Raw genomic sequence first — 23,376 nt, forward strand, 5'->3', positions numbered from 1 at the left:
GGCCCAGGCTGTCGCCGTGGCTCCCGCCGGCGGCCCCCGGTCCCTCGAGCACCTGGCATGCCGCTCGCGCTCGGGCCTGCAGGCCGACAGCTCTGGCTGCGCGGCGGGAGCGGAGCCAGGGCGGCCGAGGACGGGGACCCGGGAGAACGGTGTCCGGCCGATCAGAGTCAGCAGCGAGTTAAAGCGGAGTCTTGCAAGGGGGAGATGGGGCGACGATTCTCCAGGCCCGGAAAGTCCGAGCCCGTCTCAGCAGGACCTACAGAGACAGGGCTGGCGCCCCTGGGAGGATCTCACGCTCGGGGAGAGCCAGCGAGCCGAGGATGACGGACCTCCGTGGTACTCTGCAGATGCTTCATTGAGGACACCTGTGTCTTGATGTGGAGGATCTGGCCTTCAGTTGCCGTCAGAACAGAGCTGGGTTCCTGAGTTTCTGAGGTGGCAGGAGATTTACTTCTATTCTGGGAGGCTTTTGATGAGGAGACATCATCCCTGCCCTGGAATCCCTCCCCCCAGGTCTGCTGTCCCCTCTGCAGAGCTGGGAAGGGCAGCTGGATGTGCTCTCTGTCCCTAGCCTGCACCCTGTCTTGCTGAGGTCAGGAAATGCATCCCCTCCAGGCCAGCAGGCTGCGGGTCTGCTGAGTGAGAAATGCCTTTCCTCTCTGCAACTTGGGCCCTTGTCCCCCCAAGCTTCCTCACCTGCATGAAGGGTGACAGTGTATGGCTTTCTAGCCAAATATGGCTGGGATGTCACATGAGAGGTCAGAGTCACTGGCTGACTCTCGGTGAGGGCCCAGTGATCACAGGTCCCCTTTCCTCCCCAGCTCTTCCCTGGGCATCGCCTGAGGTGGTTGTGTCAGGGATGGTGTGGCTTCCTGGCCAGAGGCCAGCGGCCCAGCCGGCAGAGGGATTCACAGCCCTATAACCTCCCAACCAGAGAAGCAACGGAAGCTGAGCCTCTTGATCTGATGGCTGCAGTTCCCACCACCTCCCTGCAGAGCAGCCCACTCTGTGGCCAGTGCTACTGAGCCAGGCTCTAGTGGTGGTGAGAGGGCAGGAGTATACCGGTCTCCCGCAGTAAGGGGCCAAGGCCTGTCATCTTGGGGAGAAAGCTCGCTCATCTGAAGAGGGCCTCAGAAGGGGTCAAGACCGTTGAGATGTTTGCCATCCGTGGACGGTGCTAGAGGGAATGTGTTGGAGTGAGCAGGACTGAAGCCATGTTGGGACCTAAAACTGCATGGACTGGAGGCAGATTTTTAAAAGGATGGTTTTTCTTTTTCTCTCCACTCTTTTTTCCCCCACTTTCTTGACATTCTTATCTTGCTTGCCAAATAGGAAAAGAAGGCTGAGGAGCCAGTCAGTACTTCACAAAGCTAACAGTTCTTTCTTTGAGACTTGTAGAGTTTTGAAAAGTGATCAAGGCCAAATGACTGTAAGCTGACTTTGGGCACCAGCCAAGTCAACCAGAGCTCCGCAAAGTGAAACTACGCAAAAGACTGCAGAAGAGTTGATTCTACTCCGGAGCAAATCAAAATCTTGCAACGTCCTGAAATAGCGAAGATAAGAACAGAAAGAAACCAGAAGAGGCCTTGGCAAGAGCTTGTACCTGACTCCTAGACACAGACCCCTCATAGCTCACGTCCCCTTCTTTCCTGCTTTTCACTTCCCATGTTCCATTCCCCCAATCCATTCTTTAAAAACCCCTCAGTAAACCTGTGTCTTTGAGATGGCTTTAGTCTGGCCATTCTCCTTTAGGTTTACTGGAGACATGGGTTAGCCCAACATCTCTCCCCAGGTGACCGGTATTCCTGAATAAAAGGTGACTTCCATTTTCACATCATCTGAGTTTTGTTTGATTTTTTCTGGGGCAGGCAGCCAGATCTGTGAGTTTGGTATCAATTTTTGGGAGCTTCAGCCAGGAACTGAGTGTGCCCTGTGACAAATGGGCAAGATGAGGGACATGGGGTCTCTCCTGCATCTGTAGAGTCAACCTGTGGTCATCTGAAATATTCTGAGTCACCAAAACATCAGGCACACAGGCCTCATTTTACATGACTACACAGCAGAAAGATAAGTGGCTTTGCATTATCCAGACTGTTGACTGAGCCCTGTTCCGTACCAGTGCAGTCCTGGCCCAAGGACACAACCGTCACGATAAAGAAACCTTAGTCACTGACACACCACAGCTCACTGAGGGCTCAGGAGACCTGAGGGGAGAGGCATGAATCCCACCTGGAGAAGGAGGTGGAGGAGGGGCAAGAAGAAAGACCCCAGGCAGGGGTGGGAGGTATCAGTTCATGGGTCCTTGAGAAAGTTTTACTTGCACCGACTGGGTGCTTGACTGTTCTAGGTGCTGGGGACATGGCAGTAAACAAAACAGACCCAACAGCCATAGCGGAGCAGACATTCCGGTGGGAGGAGCGCTCAGGGAGGCCAGCAGGGGGCGGGCTCACATGCGCCACACACTGCTCAGATTTTACAGTGACCCTGCAATCGCCTGCTACGTGCCCAAGTCACAAAGAACAGACGACCTCAGAAGTAAAAGGGAAATGGGTTAGGTTCCTGGCCGAGACCCCTGCCCCTCTCTGGGCCTCCTCCAGGTCTCTGAACCGCCAGCAGGTAGAGGGGGCGGTGTACCACTTGGGCTGCCACAGCAGAGATGGGCACCCTTCCTGGGCTCCCAAGCCTGAGTCGAGGGCCACACACGCTGGTGGGTCTTTTCCAAGGGAAGGGGCAGAGCCCTGTGTGTGCTCTTTTATCAGGCATAACTAACCAAGCCTTGGAAGACTCAACCAGCAACTCTGTATCAGGAGAGGGTCTGCTTGTTGGAGGGTTGTGCAATGGCAGGCCCTGTGGCCAGGCCACTGCATGGTTGTGGGGTGGAGACCTCCAGGGGGGTACAGGCCTCCTCTGGGAACACCCTTCAGGCAGCCTCCAGCCAGCACCCCCCCACCTTGCTCTCACCCACCTGCGAGCTCTCAGATAGCACTTCCAGGGAATCCATTTCCGTGTACAATGGATCTTCAGCACGTGTCTTCCCACCCCATCCTGTCCCAAATGGGAGGCTCTGTCTCCGTTGGGCTGGAGACCCTGGAGGAACAGTGCAGTGACCTCAGCATTTTCTGCTGGTGCAGCTGCCTGGACTGAGGAGCCTCCAGGCCATGGTGGGGTATCAGAAGAAGCCACTCCCCTGTCCCCACTTCCAGCTTCTCCCCCGAGGCTGAGATGGGCCCTGCTGGTGCCAGGCAGGTACCCATGGGCAGGCCCTTCCCCTGCAGACAGGAACTTGGCCTTGGACATATCCACATCCCCCAAATTTCCTCCTCAGTTCTACCCCACGAGGCATCCAGGACTCCCAGGCCTGACCCTGGTAACCTTGGAGCCCTTCTGTTGCACCCCTGCTGAGGACAAGGCTTCTAGGCCTCTTTGCTGTAGGCCAGGCTATGTCCCATCCAGTCATCAGCCTGTGGCAGCAGCTGAAGCCTCCTGGGCCAGCAGATCTGGGAACTCAGCCTCCTGGGCCTCACTTTCTCCCTCTGAGAGTGACTGGCAGGCAGGTGGCTCAGTGCAAGGGGGGTGGGAGAGCTGCAGGTGCGTGGTTTGCCGCTCTGCGAATGCCCAGGTTAGGTGGTCAAGTTTTTAAGGCATGCGTTTTGGGGACTTTGAGCTAACAGCCTCCCTTCCAATCAGATGTGGTCACTTCCCCTTAGAACCTTCTTCATGGAGTCCCTGTGACCACAGCAGCTCCTGAGTTCTCTTCAGCCAGCCCTGCCTTCCCCTGTGCCCACCCTTGCCCCTTCTTTCTGACCTTCAAGTCCATCCTGTCCTGGGCATTTGCCTTCTCTGTGCCTTTGGTTCTGGGTGCTCTGTGCGTGGTCCCTCCTGGGGGACGACTTCTACCACCAGCCTGCAGACCACAGCCCTGTTCTTCATCCATGATGACACACGGGTGGCTCCCCACTGACATGGGATTCGCATCCCCAGGGATTTGTGATACTCAGATACCCCTGTCATGTCCCCTCCTCTGCCACTCCAGCAGCCAGGGCTCACTGAGGCCCTCCTGGGCTGCACTCGGGGGCCGAGTCACACCATGACAGGGACATGAGGGCCGCCAGAGTCCCAACATGTGGACCCCCACCCCAGAAGTGCCCCCCTGCAGAGCTGCAGGACTTTAGCATCCAGATCCCACCCAGAAAGTGGCTGAAGTCTGCTAGTGGCCCAGCCTGGTGCGATCCTGGAACCTCAGGGCTCCTGTGGTCTGGGCTCAGAGGACCATGGCTCCAGACATCTTAGGGAACCTGGACCAGGCCCATGCTGCCTTCTCCCTTCCCTGCAGTCCCCATGGAGGAAGGAGACAGTCTCTGCATGTGCAGTAACAGCTTTAATCTGTGCTGGCCTCCTGCCCTCCTGCATCCAGGCAGAAGAGCACCTTCTCAGGGAATTAAAGTGGGAGCGGTATGCAAGTTGGTGCTTAGTGTGTGTTTCCCACATTGTCTCCTGGCAATTCATGTTTACAGTTACAGCACTGCTGAGCAGTCACAGAAACAGGACACAAGCCCATGACACCAGGGCCAAAACCTGGGCACAGAAAGGCAGGGCTCCAGTATTTATATATTATACATATATATATTTCATGTGTATACACAGATAGTTTTCTCTCTTGAAAGTATTAAAAAATTGATCAACCTTCAATCTATAAAAAATACCTACTCTACATGATAGAAAAATCTCTCCTCCAAGTTTACACTGATTTACAACCAAGGCTTTCCCCAAAATGTACAATACGAGGCAACATCTTAATTCTTAGCATAGAAGGTGGGCCAGGTGGAGGGTGGGGGACACAGGGCAGCATGTGTGGGCACATGCACGCGTGCACACTCACACACACACTCACACACGCGTGCACACAATGGAGTGGCCAGTCTTCCTGATGGGGTCTCAACCCATCCAGGAAGGCCCGAAGGCTCCCTGCCAGTGCTGAGGCTCGGGGGCAGGCCCAGCAGCCTGTGGGAGTGATGCTGCTGCTCCCAGGTAGTGCAGGCCGGGAAGCAGCAGGTGCACAGAAGGAAAGCCTCCCTCTTTGATCCTCATGTCCTTGGAGAGCCTGCCCTGCTCCCACTCTCCTGCAAAATGCACCCTCAGGGAGGAATAGTGATTTCTAAGTTAGACACCCAGAAGAAAACATGGTTCCAGACATTTGAGCTCTGGCCTGGGAAATGCTGACGTTACCCAGGGCAGCGACGATCTGCATGGAGAGGGTGTGGACTCCAGGTCAGGTGAGGCCACACCTGCAGAGAAGCAGCACCTGCACCTGGGAGTCAGAGGGGGTGGTGGTGTTCACCCCATCCAGGGAGCAAGTTCTACACAGTCAGAATCTCAAGTCCTGATTTCAGACCAGAGGGCCCCAATAGGCTCCTGTCCCAGCCCCTGACAGGAAGGCCAAGGCCCCTAAGGGTTACTGCAGCGAGGGTCAGGCCGTGGGAGGCCCCTGGGCACAAAGCTGGACCAAGGTGGTCACATCTGGGTGGGTGATGGCCTGAGCAGCTCGGGGAGAACTAGGGGGTGGGAGGAGGGGCTGTGGCGCTCAGACCAAGACATGCCAGCCTTGCCCGCCCATCCTTCCAGCACCACAACGTCCGATGTGAAGGTCCAGGGGCTTGCATGCCGTCCGGGAGCAGGCAGGCTTGGGTGGCCACTGAGTCAGGGTGCTTGTGCAGGCAGGCATGGGTGGCGGCATCCTCAGTGGGGACCCCTTTTCTTCCTTCATTCCTGATAGGGCTGGACAGTGGGAAGAGGGGCTGCCATGAGGGAGGTCACCGATGGGCTCACCCCAGCCTGAGAACTGTCCCCACATCTTTGCACAGAGAGGCTCGTGATTCCATCACCACTGAACAGGGACCTGGGCGTCGATGCTGTGCGGACCTGGGGCTGGGATGTCCTGGCCCCCAGGATGGCAGAGCTGACAGCAGGTCCAGCCACACCCCACACCCACTGTGGGCTTCAGTCCTGGGGGTTTCCCTGCCTTTCTTCCTTCTCCGCTGCCCTTTGCCCCCTGCCCCTTTAGCAGCCCCTGTCATTATTCAGTCCAGCCCAGAGGCTCTGGACTTGGCCAGCTGTGGGGCCTGCTGGTCTTGGCTCCTCATGGTGTGACAGGGCCTCTCCGGGGTGTTGGTAGAGTCCTGAACCCAGCCCAGGCTGGGCCTCCCTGCCTCTACTTGACCTCCAAGATGGACGGGTTGGTCTCCATGATGGCCACGATGATCCTGTCGATGTAGTCCTGGAGGCGGAAGTTGATCTCTTCCTGTTTCTGAATCGCTTCCATGAGCTGTGGGGAGAGCAAGGGGTCGGAGCCAGGGTGCACAGACCTTGGTGCACAGACGGGGGTGGGGGTGCGTTACCTCGTCTCGGGAGACCGAGCTGATCTCTGCAGCCAGGGACTCGGAGAAGGCCGTGGAGAAGAGGCTCTTGGCACCTTGGATGCTCAGGGTTATGATCTGCCCATTTAGCTCCTCGTTCTGCTCCTTCAGATTACGGTTGTCCGGGGGGGGGGGGACATGACAGTGTCACAACTGGGCCATGGCCCCTGCTGGTGGTTGATCTGGGACAAGGACTGGCCAGGGGAGGACTTCCAGCTCGGGTGCTGGTCCCCCAGGTGCCCTCTCCCCATGCCAGCCTTCTGGAAGATTCCGTGTGCCTGCACCTGCTTCAGCCTGCGGACCTCCTGCTCCAGCTCACTCTCCCTGGCCCGGCTGTTGTACTCCTGCAGGCCCACGCTGCTGCTGCGGCCCCGCCTCTGCTCGGCCTCCAGCTTGAAGAGCTGCAGGTGCTCCAGCTGCTTGCGGAGATCCTCGATCAGCTGCGAGGCAACCACAGGGTGAGCTGGGGGCTCTGGGCACCGAGGGGGCAACTGTGAGCTCATCACTTGGCTTTACAACCTCTGGGTCAGTCTGGCCACCATCTCTAGGGAGGATGATGACACACATATTTCCCAAATGCCGCCACACACCTGCAGCTCCATCCAGAGCAACATGGCCAGAAGCTGCATGTCTTAGGAAACAAAGGGCTCCTTGTCGCCAGGCTGGGGCATGGGGAAGGGGACAGCTCGTGTCTGGGCTGCCCTGCTCACCTCCTGGGTCGCCTCCTTGTCCCTCTGGAACTGGTGTCTCTCATGACTCAGCCTGTCTCCCAACTTCCTCTTGTTCTCCTGCTCTTCGTTGAGCCGCAGTGTCAACTCTTCAATCTCATCCAGCAACTTCTGCTTCTCCTTCAAAAGCAAAACACCTGTCATGGACGTGTCACCTGCCCTACCCATTCACACAGCTAGACTTAGCTGTCTGTCCCCCCAGATGGTCTCACTCTCCACTGACATCAGTGTGGTGGCCCTGGTGATTAGAGCACTGCAGGGCTGTTTCTGGGCCTTCCTGCCAGGACGCCCTGCCTAGCACCCGAGGTGCACACACACAGCCACAGGGGCTGTTTCTTGGGAGGCTGGGGGAGAAAAGGCAGGAAGGACCTTTGTATGGACAGGACCTGACCTGGGGGCTGTGGGCAACTCCAGCCTGGCTGTCTGGTTCACAGGAGCCACAGCCCAAGTGGTCTTGGAACATCCTCTGGTTTGGAAGCTTCCCAGAGAGTACTTGGCAAGGAGGAAGGTGAAGAGAAGCCTCTCAGTGAGCAGCTGGGGTGTGGGAGCTGCCTCTGCCTACACACCTGCAGAAGCAGGGAACTAGAGGTCCACTGAAGTCCACCCCTCAAAGGACATGATCCCTGGATTCAGACCCTTGGGTCAATCTAAGAGCGAACCTCCAGGCTCCATGGAGTCTGTGGAAGAACCAGAGGCTGGGCAAGACCCAGTGTTTTCCACCAAAGGGATGGTGGCCTGGGTCCAGAGCTGGCCTGGCTCCTTCACACACAAGCACAGCAGGGCCCAGGAGGTATCACTTTGCTCTTCAGAACAGCACAGCTGGTAGGCAGCCGCACCCCACAGCAACCCTCAGCCAGCCATGCAGCCACCCAGCTTTGAAGACTCTGACTCCCCCATCGGTGTGAAGAACGGAGGGTGGATTGTACTCCCAGCTGGCAGCTCACCTCCTCCAGGCGCTCGATGCCAGCCTTCAGACAGGGCGTGCAGGAGCGGAGCTCAGCGTTCTCTTCATCCAGCTGCTGCAGCCTGGGACACAAGAGCAGAACTGGGCCCACTCCCCAGCAATGTGCCTCTGCGGGGCAAGGGAGGCCCAGTGTCTCAAGGAAGCTTTGTTAGGGCTGCTTCATGACCCACAGATGCCCCCAAATACCCATGGCCAGTCCTCAGGCACCCCACCCAACTGCTCTAGGCCAACGCTTTTCCACAATCCATGATGGCTTTTAAATACACTTTGGGTTTTGGAATAATTTTAGGTTTACCAAAAAGCTGCAGACACAGTGCAGACACCCCATGGGCCCTACCCTGCTCTGGCCTCACCTCCTATTGTCACTGATCATCACTGCAGCACATTTGTCACATCTAGAAACCCACACTGGGGCACACTGTTAACCAAACTCTTCACTACACTCTGAATTTCCCACCAATGCCCAGGATGACACTGCGTTAGTTCTCAGTCTCCTTCATCCCCTGTGGTCTTTGACAGTCCCCCAGACTTCCCTGCTGTGTCATGACCACGACAGTTTTGAGGAGGCTCAATCATGTATTTTTTGGAATGTCCCTAAAATTGGGTTAGTCTGATGCTTCCTTGTGATTAGACTGAGATGATGGGCTTTGGGAAGACTCCCACAGAAGTAAGGAGCCTTCTCGCCACACCAGTCAGGAACCTGACATCGCATGCCCTATTGGCCACCTGGAAACGGTGCGTCTGCCAGATGACCCCCACCCCCCGCCAGCCCCTTTGTGTCGAGTCACAACTTTCTTGCCTACTCTCTGTCCTCTGGAAGCTAGTCATGAGTCCAACCCACCCTTGGGGGAGGGGAGGCCCAGCACTGCCTCCTGGAGGGCTATCTGCAGATATCTGGAATTCTTCCATGAGGAAGATCTGTGTCCTCTTCCCCACTTATTTATTTATCAGCTGTTTGTGTGAATCACTATGGGCTTGCGCACATTTGGTTTGCACCTTGCGTGACGATCCAGTTGCATCGTTCTCAGTCTGTGGCTCAAGCTGTGCCGGGCTTGGCCACTGGGAGCTCTTTCGTGCTGTCTCCCGTGTCCCTGCTGCACGCCCCCTCAGTGTGTGCATGTTTTGTTTTCATCTGAGCATTTCCTTACTTACTGGTACTATAAGATGTTCCAGGTTCAGCCTGTATTTTCCCTGTCCCAGCCCCAGCATTGGCCACTTCTCTAAGGAGTCTTGGTTCTTTCCCATAATCCAGTTGTCCTAAACATCCTGCTACCCTGCTATCCCTTCTGATTCAGCTTGATCTGCACCCACACGCATCTGGTGTGCGATGGAAACCCCCTTGCACAGCATGGGGTGGGAAGGGGGTTGAGGGTGTCCTCAAACCCAGGCAGGGACTGTCCTGGCTTCAAAGAGCTGATGACTGGGTGCAGAGGCAAAGCAAATCCACATACTCCTCACCCCCAAGGACACCCCGCTGGCCTCTGCACCACCTGGGGAGGTTCATGAGGGAACTGGGACACCAGTGCCTCTAGGATTTGTCTTGGGCTGATCAGGCCCCTTGGGCACAGGCGCACCATCAGCCAGACAAGGGTCTCGGCAGTGCCCATTCTCATATGTGCTGCCGCCCTGCGGTCCAGACCCCCTCTTCCATGGTGGGGTATGTTGTGACTCAGCTGTGTGTGGGCTGGGATCCTTCTGAGCCTCACCTTTGCCCACCTTCCGCAGGTGGCTGGTGCTACCATTTCTGAGCCTTTGGTTCTGAGGTGTCAATCCTGGTGCTTCTTGGCTCCCTCACTGCTGACCCAGGGTGCCTCAACAGGCCATGTCTTCGGTGTGCATTAGAAACGTGGCTACAGCTGTGTTTTCTGGGCTTATTATACCACTAACATTTGTCTTTCCTGTTGTTTTGCTGGGAGTGGAGTATGATAACATGCTCAATTCACCATCTCTGACTCAAGAGTCCAGACATCTTTACCCACGGTTATTTTCCCCTTTTAAAATAATACTGCCTCGGGCCGGCCCGGTGGCGCACTGCTACAGTGCGCCGCTTGGGAGCGCGGTGGCGCTCCCGCCGAGGGTTCGGATCCCACATACAGACCAGTTCCCGCTCACTGGCTGAGCGAGGTGTGGGAGCAACACCGAGGGTTGCGATCCCGTTGCCAGTCCCGGTCCGGTATGGGCGCGACACTGAGGGTTGCGATCCGTTGCCGGACACGAAAAAAGACAAAAAGGGAAAAATAAATAAATAAATAAATAAATAATACTGCCTCAAGTTAGCTCACTTGGTTAGAGCTCAGTGTTATATCACACCAAGGTCAACGGATCGTATTCCCTTACCAGCCAGCCGCCCCCCCCCCAAATAATAATAATACTTGTGGTTTTTATTTGAAATTATAAAAGCAAATCATGCTTTAATTCTGTGGAATGTCAGAACTGCAGGTAGGTGAAGGCAGAGGGTAGCAGCTGCACAGCTCCTGACAGCACAGCACCATCCTCCTGGGCCGGCCGCCTCCCTTCTGCTCCGTGCTCCTCACTCCCTCTCCTCTATCCACAGACACACTCAGTGTCCCCAGTGCTAAGTACAGTCCTTTCGCCACTTTCTCTCCTTCCTTTATTGTCAGGCTCCGGGGAGGTCCGCCTGTGTCTGCTGGAAGGACGTGCTGTATTTCCCAGCACCTACAGAGGCTTCCCTGGGTGTCCTCGGCTCACACACTGCTGGAGAGCACTACATGCTTGGGCCACACTCACAGGCTGACTAACAGTGCCATGTCCCCAATGCCGAGGGCACAGGAGGCACCAGGAGGCCATGCAGCAGGCCTCGGTCTCTGTTGATGCCACCACCACAGCCCTCCCATGCTTTCCAAAGCCTTGGGAGTTACTGGGTGTCCCATTCCTATGACAACTTGGCTTTTCCTAGAACCCTTCCTGGCCTGCAACCTCTGACTCTGCCCTGTGCCTTGAGAAATCAGTGCAGCAACCCCCCTGCTGCTGACACATGCTCCTCTTTCCCTGTCCCCAATCAAGGACATCTGAAGTTCCAGCTTCCTGGCTCTTTTCTCCTCCCTACGCTCTTTCAGATTTAACTCTCGCCTCTACTGAGGCCCCATTCCTGAAACCCAGCTGTCTCCCGGGCAGTAACTGCACAGATGAGCCATCAGCTGGCATGGGGCCAACCCTATTGCTCCTGGCTGTTCCAGTGTCCCACCTCAGGGTCCATCTGCTGCCAGGGGAACGTGAATCCAGCCTCCTGACGGACTGCACTGAGCAGGGTCTCCCTGTACACCAGATGGGCTGAGACCATGCTGGGAGAGTCCCTGAGACTTTGGAGGCCCTGTGCTGGGCTGAGCTTGGGGAGCTGACTCAGGGCTGCAGGGGCCTGTGAGGGCCTGAGCAAATCCCAATGACCACCAGCCTCCTGTGGCCACCCCAGGAAGCTGAGGGAGGCCAACAGGGTCAATGCAGAAGCACTGACGCTGGGTGTGCAGGGCAGGCAGCAGGTTCACTCAGGACAGGAAGCAACACTGAGCCCCACTCGCTCCCTGATGGCCTCACGAAACCCCTGTCCATTTTGTGTCCCTCTAGGCTGCCGTGCTCTCCATACCAGAGCAGATGTGGGAGGCAGGATCTCTCACGTGGCTATGCCCCCCACAGCCCCAGTGTGCCCAGGCCAGGAAGGAACGCTGCCCTGGCTGCCCAGCCCATGTAACCCACCGCTGGAGGCCTCTGACTGCAATCCCCTTCCAGCCACCCCACTTTTGAAAATGCCCAGAAGCTCTTCTTAGATATTTTGAATTCTTTTTTTTTTTTTTTAAAGATGACCGGTAAGGGGATCTTAACCCTTGACTTGGTATTGTCAGCACCACGCTCTGCCAAGTGAGCTAACCGGCCATCCCTATATAGGGATCCGAACCCATGGCCTTGGTGTTACCAGCACTACACTCTCCCAAGTGAGCCACGGGCCGACCCCTGTATTTTGAATTCTAAAAGTAGTACAGGCTCAGTTAAAAAAAAAATTATATGCAATAACTTCCTCCACTCTCACTGCCCAAACATGAGCAGTGGTGAGTGAGAAATCATGTTGAGGGTGGGGAACTCTAAGACCCTCTCCCACCATTCCTCTGGTAACAGGAGTCTGCTGGTTTTCACTTTTACAAAAAATATTCGAAGAGCCATCCCTTGCAAGTGTATCTGTAAATGTACACCCCAAATCTACAGTATGAGTGCCTAGATGTGGGACTACTGGTCACCCATGTGGCACCACCCTGCTTTGGTCTTCCTCCTGCTGTGATGTATTTAACAGACAGCACGGTTAACGCCCTCCTCTTTCTGTTCTCCCACTCTTCCTTACTGATCTAAGGTTTATATGCCTCCAGAGAAGCATAAAAGTAATTCTGTCAAGTTCCCTTAAAAAAGATTGATATTTTTACTGGGATATGTCAATTAGACATAGATTTGGAGAAGCTGACAACCAGAGGGATCCATCTATGAACTCAGATCTCTTGTGGTTTGTAGGAGAGTTTCAAGGTCTTCTTCACATAGGTGTTCTCCTTTTTCTAAAATTACATTTTTCCTAGCTGTACCTTTCTGGAGTGGGTGGGGCTTCTGTGGGTACCCCGCCCTACCTGGCCTGCAGGTTCTCGATCTCGATGGTTTTCTCTCTCTCCATCTTGCACAAGAGCTCCCTCTGCCTCCGGGTCTCCTCCAGGACCATCTCACAGGCTCTCAGCTCCTGCTCCTTCAGTTGCTCCTCGAGGGCATTGGCTCTTGAAAGGCAAAGGGGAGGAGATGAGCCTTCTCAAAGGCCCTGACAGCCTGCCCCCACCTGGGAGGAAGGACAGGAAGGGCAGTGACACTGCTGCCCAGAACTCTGGGAGAAGCAGTTCTGAGGCAGGAACACAGCCCCCAAACAGCTTCCACCCCGCCTCAAGGGTGCCTGGGCAGTGAAAATGGTCTCCGCTGCATCCCCACCCCAGCTGACACGCGCAGGCACTGTCTGCTCATGTGTATGGACAGAAGTCCTATCCAGAGAGCCCAGCCCACAGTTGCCAGTCTCTGGGGCACTCTGCCCACTGACAGCTGCTCCAGTGCAACTGCTATACACAATGAGCCAGGCTTGGGGCCCAGACACGTGGGGCCTTGGGAGGAGCCAGAAAGCACTGGGGTCCAAGGGCCACAGCACTTTCCAGAAAGTAAACATCTGACTCAACATGTGGAATGTGACAGCTAAACACGGCAAGTGCCACAATATGCTGAGGGGCAAACCTGGGCTTCAGCTGTAGCACCATCAGCCCATGACGCACCTCTCAGCAGTACACACATTCTCCAGGGTCACTGGAGTCACACTAGACCTAGGCCCAGTCTTGCACTGGCTGCTAGGCACATCTGGGCCCTGTGTTATGGGGCCACTGGGGAGGGTCCACTCTGTGCCCAGTCCCCACCAGTCTGGGGACCTGCGTGTACAGACCAGCCCCCTTCCAGTCACTTTATAGCAGGGGCAGGGCAGGTGTTAGCGAGACCAAGGGGAAAACAGAACGTTCCCATGGGGGCCCTGAGACCATGGCCCCTTCCCAGACCATCATGACCACTAGCAGGAGACAGGAATTGACCATCCCAAAGAGAAGGGCAACAGGACTTGCCCACAGATGCAGCGAAGCCCATGCTCCAAGCCCTGTCTGTGCACACAGGGCTTCTCATCTCCTGTTTGGTACCTCATACATGACAGTCAACAGATGGCCAAAGACCACCAGACACCACAGGAAACTTTTAACACAGAGCAAAACAGCAGGGAGCCTGTAACTAACAATCTCAGAGAGCTAAGACACCACACCCTGCATGCTGTGGAAGGAATAGATCACAAAGACCCACAAGATCTCTTCTGTGATTAACACGAGTTAAGCCAGATGAGAAGAAGAGGAGGCTGTATGGAGAAATAAGTACAGAAATCTTCCTGAAGCTGAAAGACACTTTTTCTAGACTTAAAAGTTGAAAACCGAGTGCACAGCACAGAGAGCAATAAAAGATCCTCATCAAGTGTCCAGGGTGAGAAAGACAAATTCCACAGAGAACAGCAGAACCAGCAGCACCACCAGACCTCTCAGCCACAGCACAGGGTCAGAGGCACTGGAACCCTATTTTTTTTTTTTTTTTTTTAAAGATGACTGGTAAGGGGATCTTAACCCTTGACTTGGTGTTGTCAGCACCACACTCTCCCAAGTGAGCCACAGGCCGGCCCCTGGAACCCTATTTCTGACCTAGAATTTCACACCCAGCTAGACTATAAGTTGGAGGTGGGGGACTGGGGGGTGAACATATTTTCAGACATGCAGGTCTCAAAGAATTTGGATCCTATGAACCCCTTTCCAAACAACTATTGAGGGACATCCTCCTCAGAAAATGAAGAAATCGTGGGATCCAGAAAATAAGACATAAAACACAGGAGAAGGCACATGGAATTCCAAGGATGACAGTGAATGGAAGAAAGCTGTGCAGCAGGGCTCAAGAGCAAGTGGTTCAGAGTGGGGTAGATAACATTTAAAAGATGGGAAACATTAAGGAGCAGTGTACTCATATTGCTCATGAGAGCTGAAGCGAACTCCAGGAGAAACATCCACAGGAATTGAATAGAGCGGTGGGGGGAGTGAGGATTTCACGCTATGAATGTGGATAACTGATAAATGCACATCAGATTTAAACGAAACCTCGACAGTCAGCTTGACAAAGAAATCTGGTGGCCCATCCAGACTTCCCTTGACAAAGACAAGGGGGCAGTGACCATGGTCTTTGGAGCTGCAACATATACCAAATGCACCAGTGAAGCCCAAGCTGCTCCCTAACGTTGGCCCCCCCAACCCCCCAGCTCTGCAGTGGGAGTTACTGGACAGGCACCCCCTGGTGAAAATCCCAGAGAGCAGGCAGCCACCAAGCCCAGGTTCTCTGCTCCACGAGGAACCTGTCCTCGCTTTGTGAAGAAGATGTGCAATGTGTGCCCAAAATCACACGATGCAGCCCAATTCGCAGTGTTCATGGGCAGACCCATCTCCTGAAACTGAAGGTCAGGGTGTGAACATTAGTATCCAGCAGGATGAGAGACCACTACGTCAGGAGGCCAAGGTCCTCTGTGGCTTCACGAGTGCCTGGGCCACAATATGAACACCACTGCTGCCAGCCAAGTGCGTGCAGGCCTGTGTCCAGCCTGGTTCAGAGCCCTGAGTCCACCCGTTCAGGATGTAGATGAGGAAACAGGCTTAGAGGGACAGAGCCCTTGCTCTGAATATGTGGTGGAACCAGGATGTGGCTCAGGCAGCCCAGCAAGGATAGAGGTTCAAAGGACAGAACCTCTTCCACAGATTCTACAAGTGTCTCTCAGGCGTCCCCACAGCACCCAGCTCCATACAGGCACAGCCTGGAGAGGTGATTCCCCCAGGCCAAGCACACCTTACTTGGCTCAAGAAACAGTACTGCAAATTGGGCATGAGGCTGCATGCATGCCTGGTTTGGAAACACCGAACATCACAGCGTCTAAGGACAGTCTGCAGGTAGAGTGGGAAGGTGGCTCCCGCTTTCCATGTAATGCAGTGTCGTACTGTTTCCTCTCAGCGCCCTAGCCAGGTCTTAGTCAGGGACGTGTGCTGTCTCTTCCTCACCAGTTTCTGCTCATTTCACAGTGTGGCTCAGCCACTTCTATCACCTACATTGTTCAGGGATGGGATGAGCTCCTGCAGACACCATTACCTTACCTGCTCCTCCAGTGGAGCATGTCTGGAGGTACGGACCTGGGTCTGCCCCCACCTGCCACTTATGAGGCCCCGGGCAACCATCTAAGCTCCTCAAGCCTCAGTTTCCTCATCTGTGAGATGGAGACCATAGCAGTGCCTCCCAGGGTGAGTGTGAGGACAAATGAGATCACACAGAGCCACAGAGCAAACAAGCCCTATTCAGGGACCAGGGCTGATGGATGGGTTCTCAGAAGCAGGGTCACAAGTAAGGGGCCCCTGATGCTGACTGCTAACTGACTGCAGGTGGACCCTGACCCAACCTTGTGAGGACTCTCAAGTTCTGTAAAAAGTGGACCGAGAGAGGCTCTGGGTGCAGTGAACACACCCTCTCCTTGTGGTTTGAATCTGTGAGGCTGAGCAACACATCACGTGCTCACCAGCTGCTGGGTCTTCTCATCCATGTGGGTGCACGTGGCAGCTGTTCCTGAGAGGTGAGGAGGTGCCCTGTGTATGTCCAAGGCTCCACAGGTATCTGCCCGTGGAGAGCACTAAAGCCAAAGCCTCAGATCTGCCTGCCTGTAGCTCACTAGCCATGTGCAGGTGACTGCCTGGCACCTGACTGGATAAGCAGCTCCAGGTGAGAGCCACACCTCTGTGTAGTGGCCAAGCCCCTGCTTCGTGAGGGAGAGAAATAAATGGAGATGGGAGTGATGCGTGGAGGGGTGACCACGGGAAGCACCATGCTGCAGCCCTGGTCCTCCTGCCCCAGGCCCACCTGTGCACAAGCTGGAGGTTCTCCTGCCTCAGCCGGCTGTGCTGCTCCCCTGTGGCTGCGGTGTCCTTCTCCAGCTCCGACACCCGCCTCTCCCGGAAGATGGCCCACCTGTGCACAAGCTGGAGGTTCTCCTGCCTCAGCCGGCTGTGCTGCTCCCCTGTGGCTGCGGTGTCCTTCTCCAGCTCCGACACCCGCCTCTCCAGGAAGATGACCTTGGCAGTGAGAGGGACGATGGCTTGAGAATCAAGTAGGAAGAGGCAGGAGAGCCTGCACCCCCAAGGGAAGAATTTCGGATTTTCTCAACAAAGAACCAGATCTGCTCAGTGAAGCTGGAGTTGGGTCCAAGTGGCTCTTGAAGACTGTCCCTAAACCCACAAAGAGCAGCTCCCCATGGATCAGAAAGGCACAGGGGCACTGTCACCTCAACATCACAGTGCACATGTTCCCGGGGGCTCCAAGGCCTAGGCGCCCCAGGAACACCCTTCCCATGGACTGGCATGTGGGGCAGTGAGGCCCAGAACCCCCCCCACCCCCCACAGACAGGGGCCCCTGCTCTGCTTGAGGCCCAGGTGCCCAGAGGTGCAAAGGACCGAGAGGCTTGTATCACTCCCTCAGGCAGCTCTCAAGATGAGAAACACCTGCACAGGTAAGAGGAGTGAAGGTGACAGAGAAAGGACTCAGAGCATGAGATGCTGAAGGAGCCACAGAGGAGGGGGAACAGTGGGGGGGACAGGAGATGAGGGGGTACAGGAGGAGATGAAGGGGTGCAGATGAGGGGGTGGGGGTGAAGGAGGAGATGAGGGGGTGCAGATGAGGGGGTGGGGGTGCAGATGAGGGGGTGCAGGTGGTAGGGGTGCAGGAGATGAGGGGGTACAGGAGATGAGAGGGTGGAGGAGATGAGGGTGTGCAGGAGGAGATGAGGGTGTGCAGGAGGAGATGAGAGGGTGCAGGAGGAGGTGGGGGGACAGGAGGAGGGGGGTGCAGGAGGAGATGAGGAGGTGAGGGGGTACAGGAAGAGGTGAGGGGGTGCAGGAGATGAGGGGCTGCAGAGGGAGATGGAGAGGGTGAAGGAGGAGGTTAGGGGTACAGAAGAAGGTGAGCGGGTGCAGGAGGAAGTGAGTTGGAGGTACAACAGGAGGCAAGGTGGGGGGCATTGCTCCCCTCACCCTTGAGTATAGGGGTATTAAGCACAGTGTGCAGCTCTGCCTTGTACGTGGTGCACTCCAGGGGACCTCTCAGAAGGAGCCCGCCCCTCACGTTCCTGGCTCTGCTGTCAACACAGGTCAAGTGCCTTCCTCTTCAAGCCCTGAGCACCCCCAGGTCCTGCCTCCACAGGCCCTGGTGAACTGAATCTCTGGGTGTCCCCACGATGCTGCCAGCATCCACCTGCCCCCAGAACTGACTCCCACACAAATGCGGGCACAATCACCAACGTTTCCACTGCTCAGTCCCCTCCTTTCAGCTAGCTCTTGTACCACATGAAGTACTCCTTTTCATCCTATGTCCACTAGGCCCCTGAGAGAACTTGCTGAAGGCCAGGGCTGGATGGAGGATCTAATCAGCCCCTAGCGACATCATTGCCACCCCTGATGGGCCAAGATGGGACCAGTGACCAGCCACCTCAATGTGCACCCTGCAGCACATCTGGAAAAGGTCTTCAGATCGTGGCTGTGTCCTATCCATACTGTCCCCTGACATTTACACATGACTACCCAGGGCCTACCTTGTCAGCAATGTCCTCCTCTGGGCCCTCTACGGGCTCTGGGAGAGGGTTTTCCAGGGCCTCCATGGTCAGGGCCCCTGACTGGTGCAGGTACCTGTGGGAAAGAAAAAGCAGCAGAGGAAAGAAAGGGAAAAACCAAATGAGTTATTTAACCACGAGCATTTCCAAGTCTATCTGAAAAGCAAACGACAGCACCATGGAGCATAGGTCCTCCCCTGCTTTGGGGAGCAGGGTGGTGGTCTCCTCCTGATCAAAGCGCTGAACAAAGGAGATTCCCTGGGCTGGATGCCTTTACCGAGGGGCTGGGAGTGAGCAGGTTGCACTCTGTGATCCCAAAGTCCTCCTGGTGCTCTTTGGAGCCTGAGAGAGCACATTCCTGCCAACTAGCAGGACAAGGGTGCTCTGTACTCAGGTGCAACAAAACACCATGTTGCTCCTCAGCCTGACACCAAGTCTTCCACAGAGACCTGAGAAATACCAATTCAGTATCTTGACTTCTGTGCATGTCACCTACGCACATTCTTGATATTTGGTTATCAGGTGTAACCCCTGTGGTGGCAGCAGTAAGCATTTGAAGAAGCGTGGTCCCTAGGAGTCCTACTAGGGGATCACACCTGGGGTCAGCTTGGGATCAGCCTGGACCTGGTCCAGCGAGCTTAGGAAGGCACACTGGTGTGTAATCCTCTGCGGCACCAGCTCCAGTGCACACAAGTCCCCGGCCCTGCAGGCACACCAGATGCCACCCAACCTGGTGCTCATGGGGACATTTGACCCTGCAGTCCCCCAAGGGCCCCATACGCTGCAGCCTTAGGGCAGCAGCTGCTCCTCAGCTGTTGGTACCTTAACAGGTGCTCGGTAAACACGCGTTCATAGGTACCACCTGTCCAAATTAACCTCGTTAGTTGTGGCAAATCTGTTATCAGCCCTGATCTACCTAGAGTACATTAAACTCTGAGAGCATCTGTACAGAAGTGTCAACAGTTGAGTTCTTTACATACCTTGGGAGCCTCAGTACCAAGCCAGACTCCAAGCTCAACAGCTTAATGTCTATAGCTGTGTGACCCCAAGAAAGCACTCACCCTCTCTGAGCCTTACTTTCCTATAAAATGGAGATCTGCCGGTGATTATGAGGTTTAAATAAGGTCATGCCCATAAACAGCTTTCTAGGGACTTAGAGCAGAGTAAGAATTCAATAAAATGTTAATAATTAAAAATTTTTCTATAATATCTTTATCAAATGTATAAAGTTCTATTTCCTTTTTGGTATTGATTGAGCTTGTACATTTCCTTTTTTTCCCTCATGAATATTCTATGAAGGGGAGAGAAAAAGAAGGGCTTCTTCACCCCTGAGGACCACATGCCCCATGAAGTATGTGCTGGGCGGGACACACAGCGCTTCAGGGCCTGTGGATTTCACCAGATTCTCAAAAGGACGATGATGAACACCCTGTTCTTGGCCAATTGCTGCTCTTAAGCACCCATGACCTCGACCGCAAACATAATGTCACTCCCAGGGCAGTAAGCTGCCCATCCTAGACCACAAAGGCCAGGCTGATAAGGCTGTCATTGCTTCTGACCTCCTACTAGGGGCTCTGGGCACTCCTGAAGACTGACCCAGGGAGGAAGGACACACAACCTGCTGCACCTAGTGAGTGGCCTCAGTACATGGCCACCTCAGGATGAGGCTGCGGTTCCTTGGTATGGTGAGCGAGGCACTGTTCATTTAAACCCACTAGAAGGGAGAATTCTTCAACCACCTGCCCTCCCTCAGGAGACACTCCCAGGAGAGGGGCTGTGGGAAACACCTGATCCATCCCAAACAGAGGCAGGTGAATGACAAAAGGCTGGGACCCCCCAAGACCCGCCTTCTGTTGGGGGCAGAGGGGTACCAACCCTCGATAATTTCCCCTCTGTGGATCCTGCTGGTGCTTCCTCCTGTCCTGGCTGAGGCCAGTTCTATGCCAGCTGCCTTGTGTCCTTGCACACACAGCCGACCAGAGAAAGCCATTTCCACCTCTGTGGACAGGGAGGAAATGGGGCTCAGAGAGGTTACGGTTGCAGCCAGGTCACAGAGGCCACAAATAGTGAATGCAAAACTCACCATCTCAGTCACAATTTAGACACAAAGGGATGAAAACTACGAAAAGTGCATTATGACAGTTATTCTGCATTTCCTTTGAATTCTGGTGGCAGATTTAAGGGCAAAACAGCAGCAGATCAAAAATCAAACATACATATTTGCATGTAGATAGATATACTGCAGAATATGCCTGTTTTGTAAACTCTAATTACAAATACCTGCAGATTGGACTTTTCTTTTCTTTTCTTTTTTTTTTTTAAATACCAAAGGGTATCTGTGGTATTAAAATTAAATTCTCAGAGGGCCCTGACGCCGGTCCAGGGTCTGCCCACGTCCAGGGCATGGAGGCGACAAGCAGATGACTCAGCTGGGTCTGTGCCAGCTGCAGCCTGTTTGGGGTAAAAGATTGCATGAGAGTGAGAAGGCAGGCAATGCTAAAGCTGTGGTGAAGTGCAGCTGAGAACTTGCATCCCGCTCCCAAGAGCTGGTGCTTTTCTACAGGGCAGAGCGAGGAAATAACCAGAGAAGGTGGTGGAGTGCCAGTGTCCATCACCTCTTCCTCTAGACCCGCAGCCCCAAAGATGACACCAAACGGAAACCAAAATGTTTCCTTCCTCAAGGACAAAGAACAGAAGAGGACACAGCACCAGGAAAGAGATGCCCAGGGCACCAGACACTGGGAAGCAGAGACGAGGATGGAGGTATGGAGGGTTGGAGGGATGGAGGAGGAGGATTCCCTGGGGACCCAGACACATGAGCCCCCAAACGGGGATGGAACCACCATCTGAGAACTAAACAGTGGCACAGTTCCATTCCTGGAAGGCTAGCAAGCAGGCAGGGCTCGCTCTGGGGACAGCAACCAGTCTGGTTAGAGAAAAGACCTGCTGCCATGGGCAAGTCCACACCACATGCCCATAGGAGGCTACCACTAGCTGTGAGCACCCACTCCAGTAGAGACAGACGGCACTCCCGACACTTGAGGGGAAACCTCTAAGAAGAAAGGGGCCCACACAAGGAGCCCAGGGAAAAGAGAAGGGGAGGAGAAGGCAGAGCTGGGGTGTGTCCCAGAAAGTGGAGGGAGCAGTGAGAGGGTCCAGCACCAGCCACAGAGGAGCTTGAGAAAGAGGGAAACTGTCAAAGAAAAGATTCAAGGTTCCAGAACTAAGGGAACAATTACAGATGGAAAAGGCACATTTTTCATTTTGTCCAGCATAATTGTTGGAAAAAAGGACTCAAAGGACCCATAAAATTTCTGAACTTTACAGATAAAGAAAACATCTTAAAAGCTCCCAGAGAGGGAAAAATACCCACAAGGAAACAAAAACAGAAAGTATTAACCCCCTTAGTGGCAACCCTAGTACTAAAAGACAATGAGCAGTGCCTTCAAAGGTTCTACAGGGACACTGTCTGTTACCTGTAATTCCTAGCCAACCAGAGCATAAGAGTAAAAGTAACTACCCAGGTCTCAGGAACTTTTCTCCTGGGCACCTCTTTTCTCATGAAGCTACGGGAAGATGTGCTTGACAGAAAATGGAGATAAAAAATGAGAAGGAAGAAAGACGATCAAGGATCTGAGGATCCAACCCATGAGGACAAATGAAGGAATTCACAGGGCACTGGCCACAGCCACGTCCTGGAGAATGCACTGTGCCGAGGGGCAAGGAGAAGGCCTAGAGGGGATGTTCCAGAACAAGCCAGAGAGGGTCTTGTCGCCCTGCTAGAGGGCTGGGCAGCAAATGCAGGACAGCAATTCAGAGAGGAAGCAAATAAAAACATGAAGGCAATCACCAACTCCAGCAGAAGCAATGAATGATGTGTCTTAAGGAAATGCAGTAATACCACCACATGGCTGCCTGTGAGGGGAGCTGGTGTATTATACACCCTGAATATTTGTTTCAGTAAAAACTGTCATAGAGAGAGACTGGCAGGGGGCAGGATAAAGGTGTGGGCCACCATCTTTCTTAGCAGGAAGCCAATGCATAGCATCCAAAGTGAAGAAATGTCTTTAGAAATCAGAGTCAGGCCACTCCTTCACTTCAACTCACCTTGGGGAGCCACTGCAGGCTGGGAGGGGTAAAGGTGTTGCAGGAGGCCATCCCAGACCCGCTCTGAGAGGGCAGGCCCCCCACTCGGTCACTCTACCTCAGTGCTACCCTGCAGCAGACAGCTGAGATGGTGGCCCCTTCCAGACCTCACAGTGCACACGCAGTGACACAGGAGGAATGCCAAAGGCTTTTGGCATATTGTTCCTGGTCACAAGCCCAAATCCACAGCCCTGGAAATTCTTTTCACAAACCATCCCTTAACATTACTTTCAATCCCAAACCATGAAAAGTAACTTTTAGAAGTTTTTAAAATTATAACATTTTATTTAAAAAACTATGACTAGTCACACATTTCATAGGAACATTTTTTAATAAGTAACCGAGGGTCTGCCTACCTTGCCACCTTCTTGCTGGACAGCCGCTTTGCTGGACTGTGCAAAAATCAAAATAAACAGGAAAATCATGTCAGAGAACAGACAGAGAGGAACAGGAGGAAACAGGAAACTCAGGCTGAAGAGATATGGGGATGGGCGCGTTCTTTCCAACATGCACGGAGGCATGCAGCACCCTCCCCGAGGCAAGCTCCGTGTGTGGAAAGCCCATTCAGCAAAACCGTCAAGGCCATGGCAGCAATGTCAGGGCATGGTCAAGGCTTCTGCCACGTCTCATCATTCTACCCCCCCAAGAAACTTCCAGATGAAGCCACCACCAGACTCTACTCAGAGGCCAGTCCCAGCGCCTGGACCTGCCAGCAGGCTGTCCTGGGTACGAGCCATTGTCCCATGCCATGCCATGCCCATCAGAGGCCCTCACATGAAACATGACACAAGCCTCTTTATAACAGGAAAGTGTGTCACTGGTTTCAACTTAGGCACTGACACTTAGCACTCCACACACCTGCCTGGCAAAGGTTTGGAAAACCTTTCCTGCTGC

At 54.4% G+C, this 23,376-nt stretch overlaps 1 protein-coding gene across 3 annotated transcripts in view; it reads right to left on the minus strand.

The window, feature by feature from the left end:
* Positions 1–4,359: 4,359 nt before the first annotated feature.
* The window catches only part of RAB11FIP3 (RAB11 family interacting protein 3 (class II)), a 43,422-nt gene continuing 24,405 nt past the window's right edge, over positions 4,360–23,376 (minus strand). For all 3 annotated transcript variants that reach the window (XM_008579180.1, XM_008579179.1, XM_008579177.1), the window contains 9 exons: positions 22,839–22,874; positions 18,319–18,412; positions 16,704–16,807; positions 12,728–12,868; positions 8,086–8,167; positions 7,124–7,261; positions 6,699–6,853; positions 6,396–6,537; positions 4,360–6,322 (listed from right to left, as the gene is read on the minus strand). In XM_008579180.1, coding sequence (XP_008577402.1) covers positions 6,209–6,322; positions 6,396–6,537; positions 6,699–6,853; positions 7,124–7,261; positions 8,086–8,167; positions 12,728–12,868; positions 16,704–16,807; positions 18,319–18,412; positions 22,839–22,874 — 1,006 coding nt within the window. In that variant the 3' untranslated portion in view covers positions 4,360–6,208. The remainder of the gene's footprint in view (positions 6,323–6,395; positions 6,538–6,698; positions 6,854–7,123; positions 7,262–8,085; positions 8,168–12,727; positions 12,869–16,703; positions 16,808–18,318; positions 18,413–22,838; positions 22,875–23,376) is intronic.

The sequence above is a fragment of the Galeopterus variegatus genome, unplaced genomic scaffold (genome assembly GCF_000696425.1).
Source record: "Galeopterus variegatus unplaced genomic scaffold, G_variegatus-3.0.2 Scaffold1825, whole genome shotgun sequence".
NCBI classification, from domain to species: domain Eukaryota; kingdom Metazoa; phylum Chordata; class Mammalia; order Dermoptera; family Cynocephalidae; genus Galeopterus; species Galeopterus variegatus.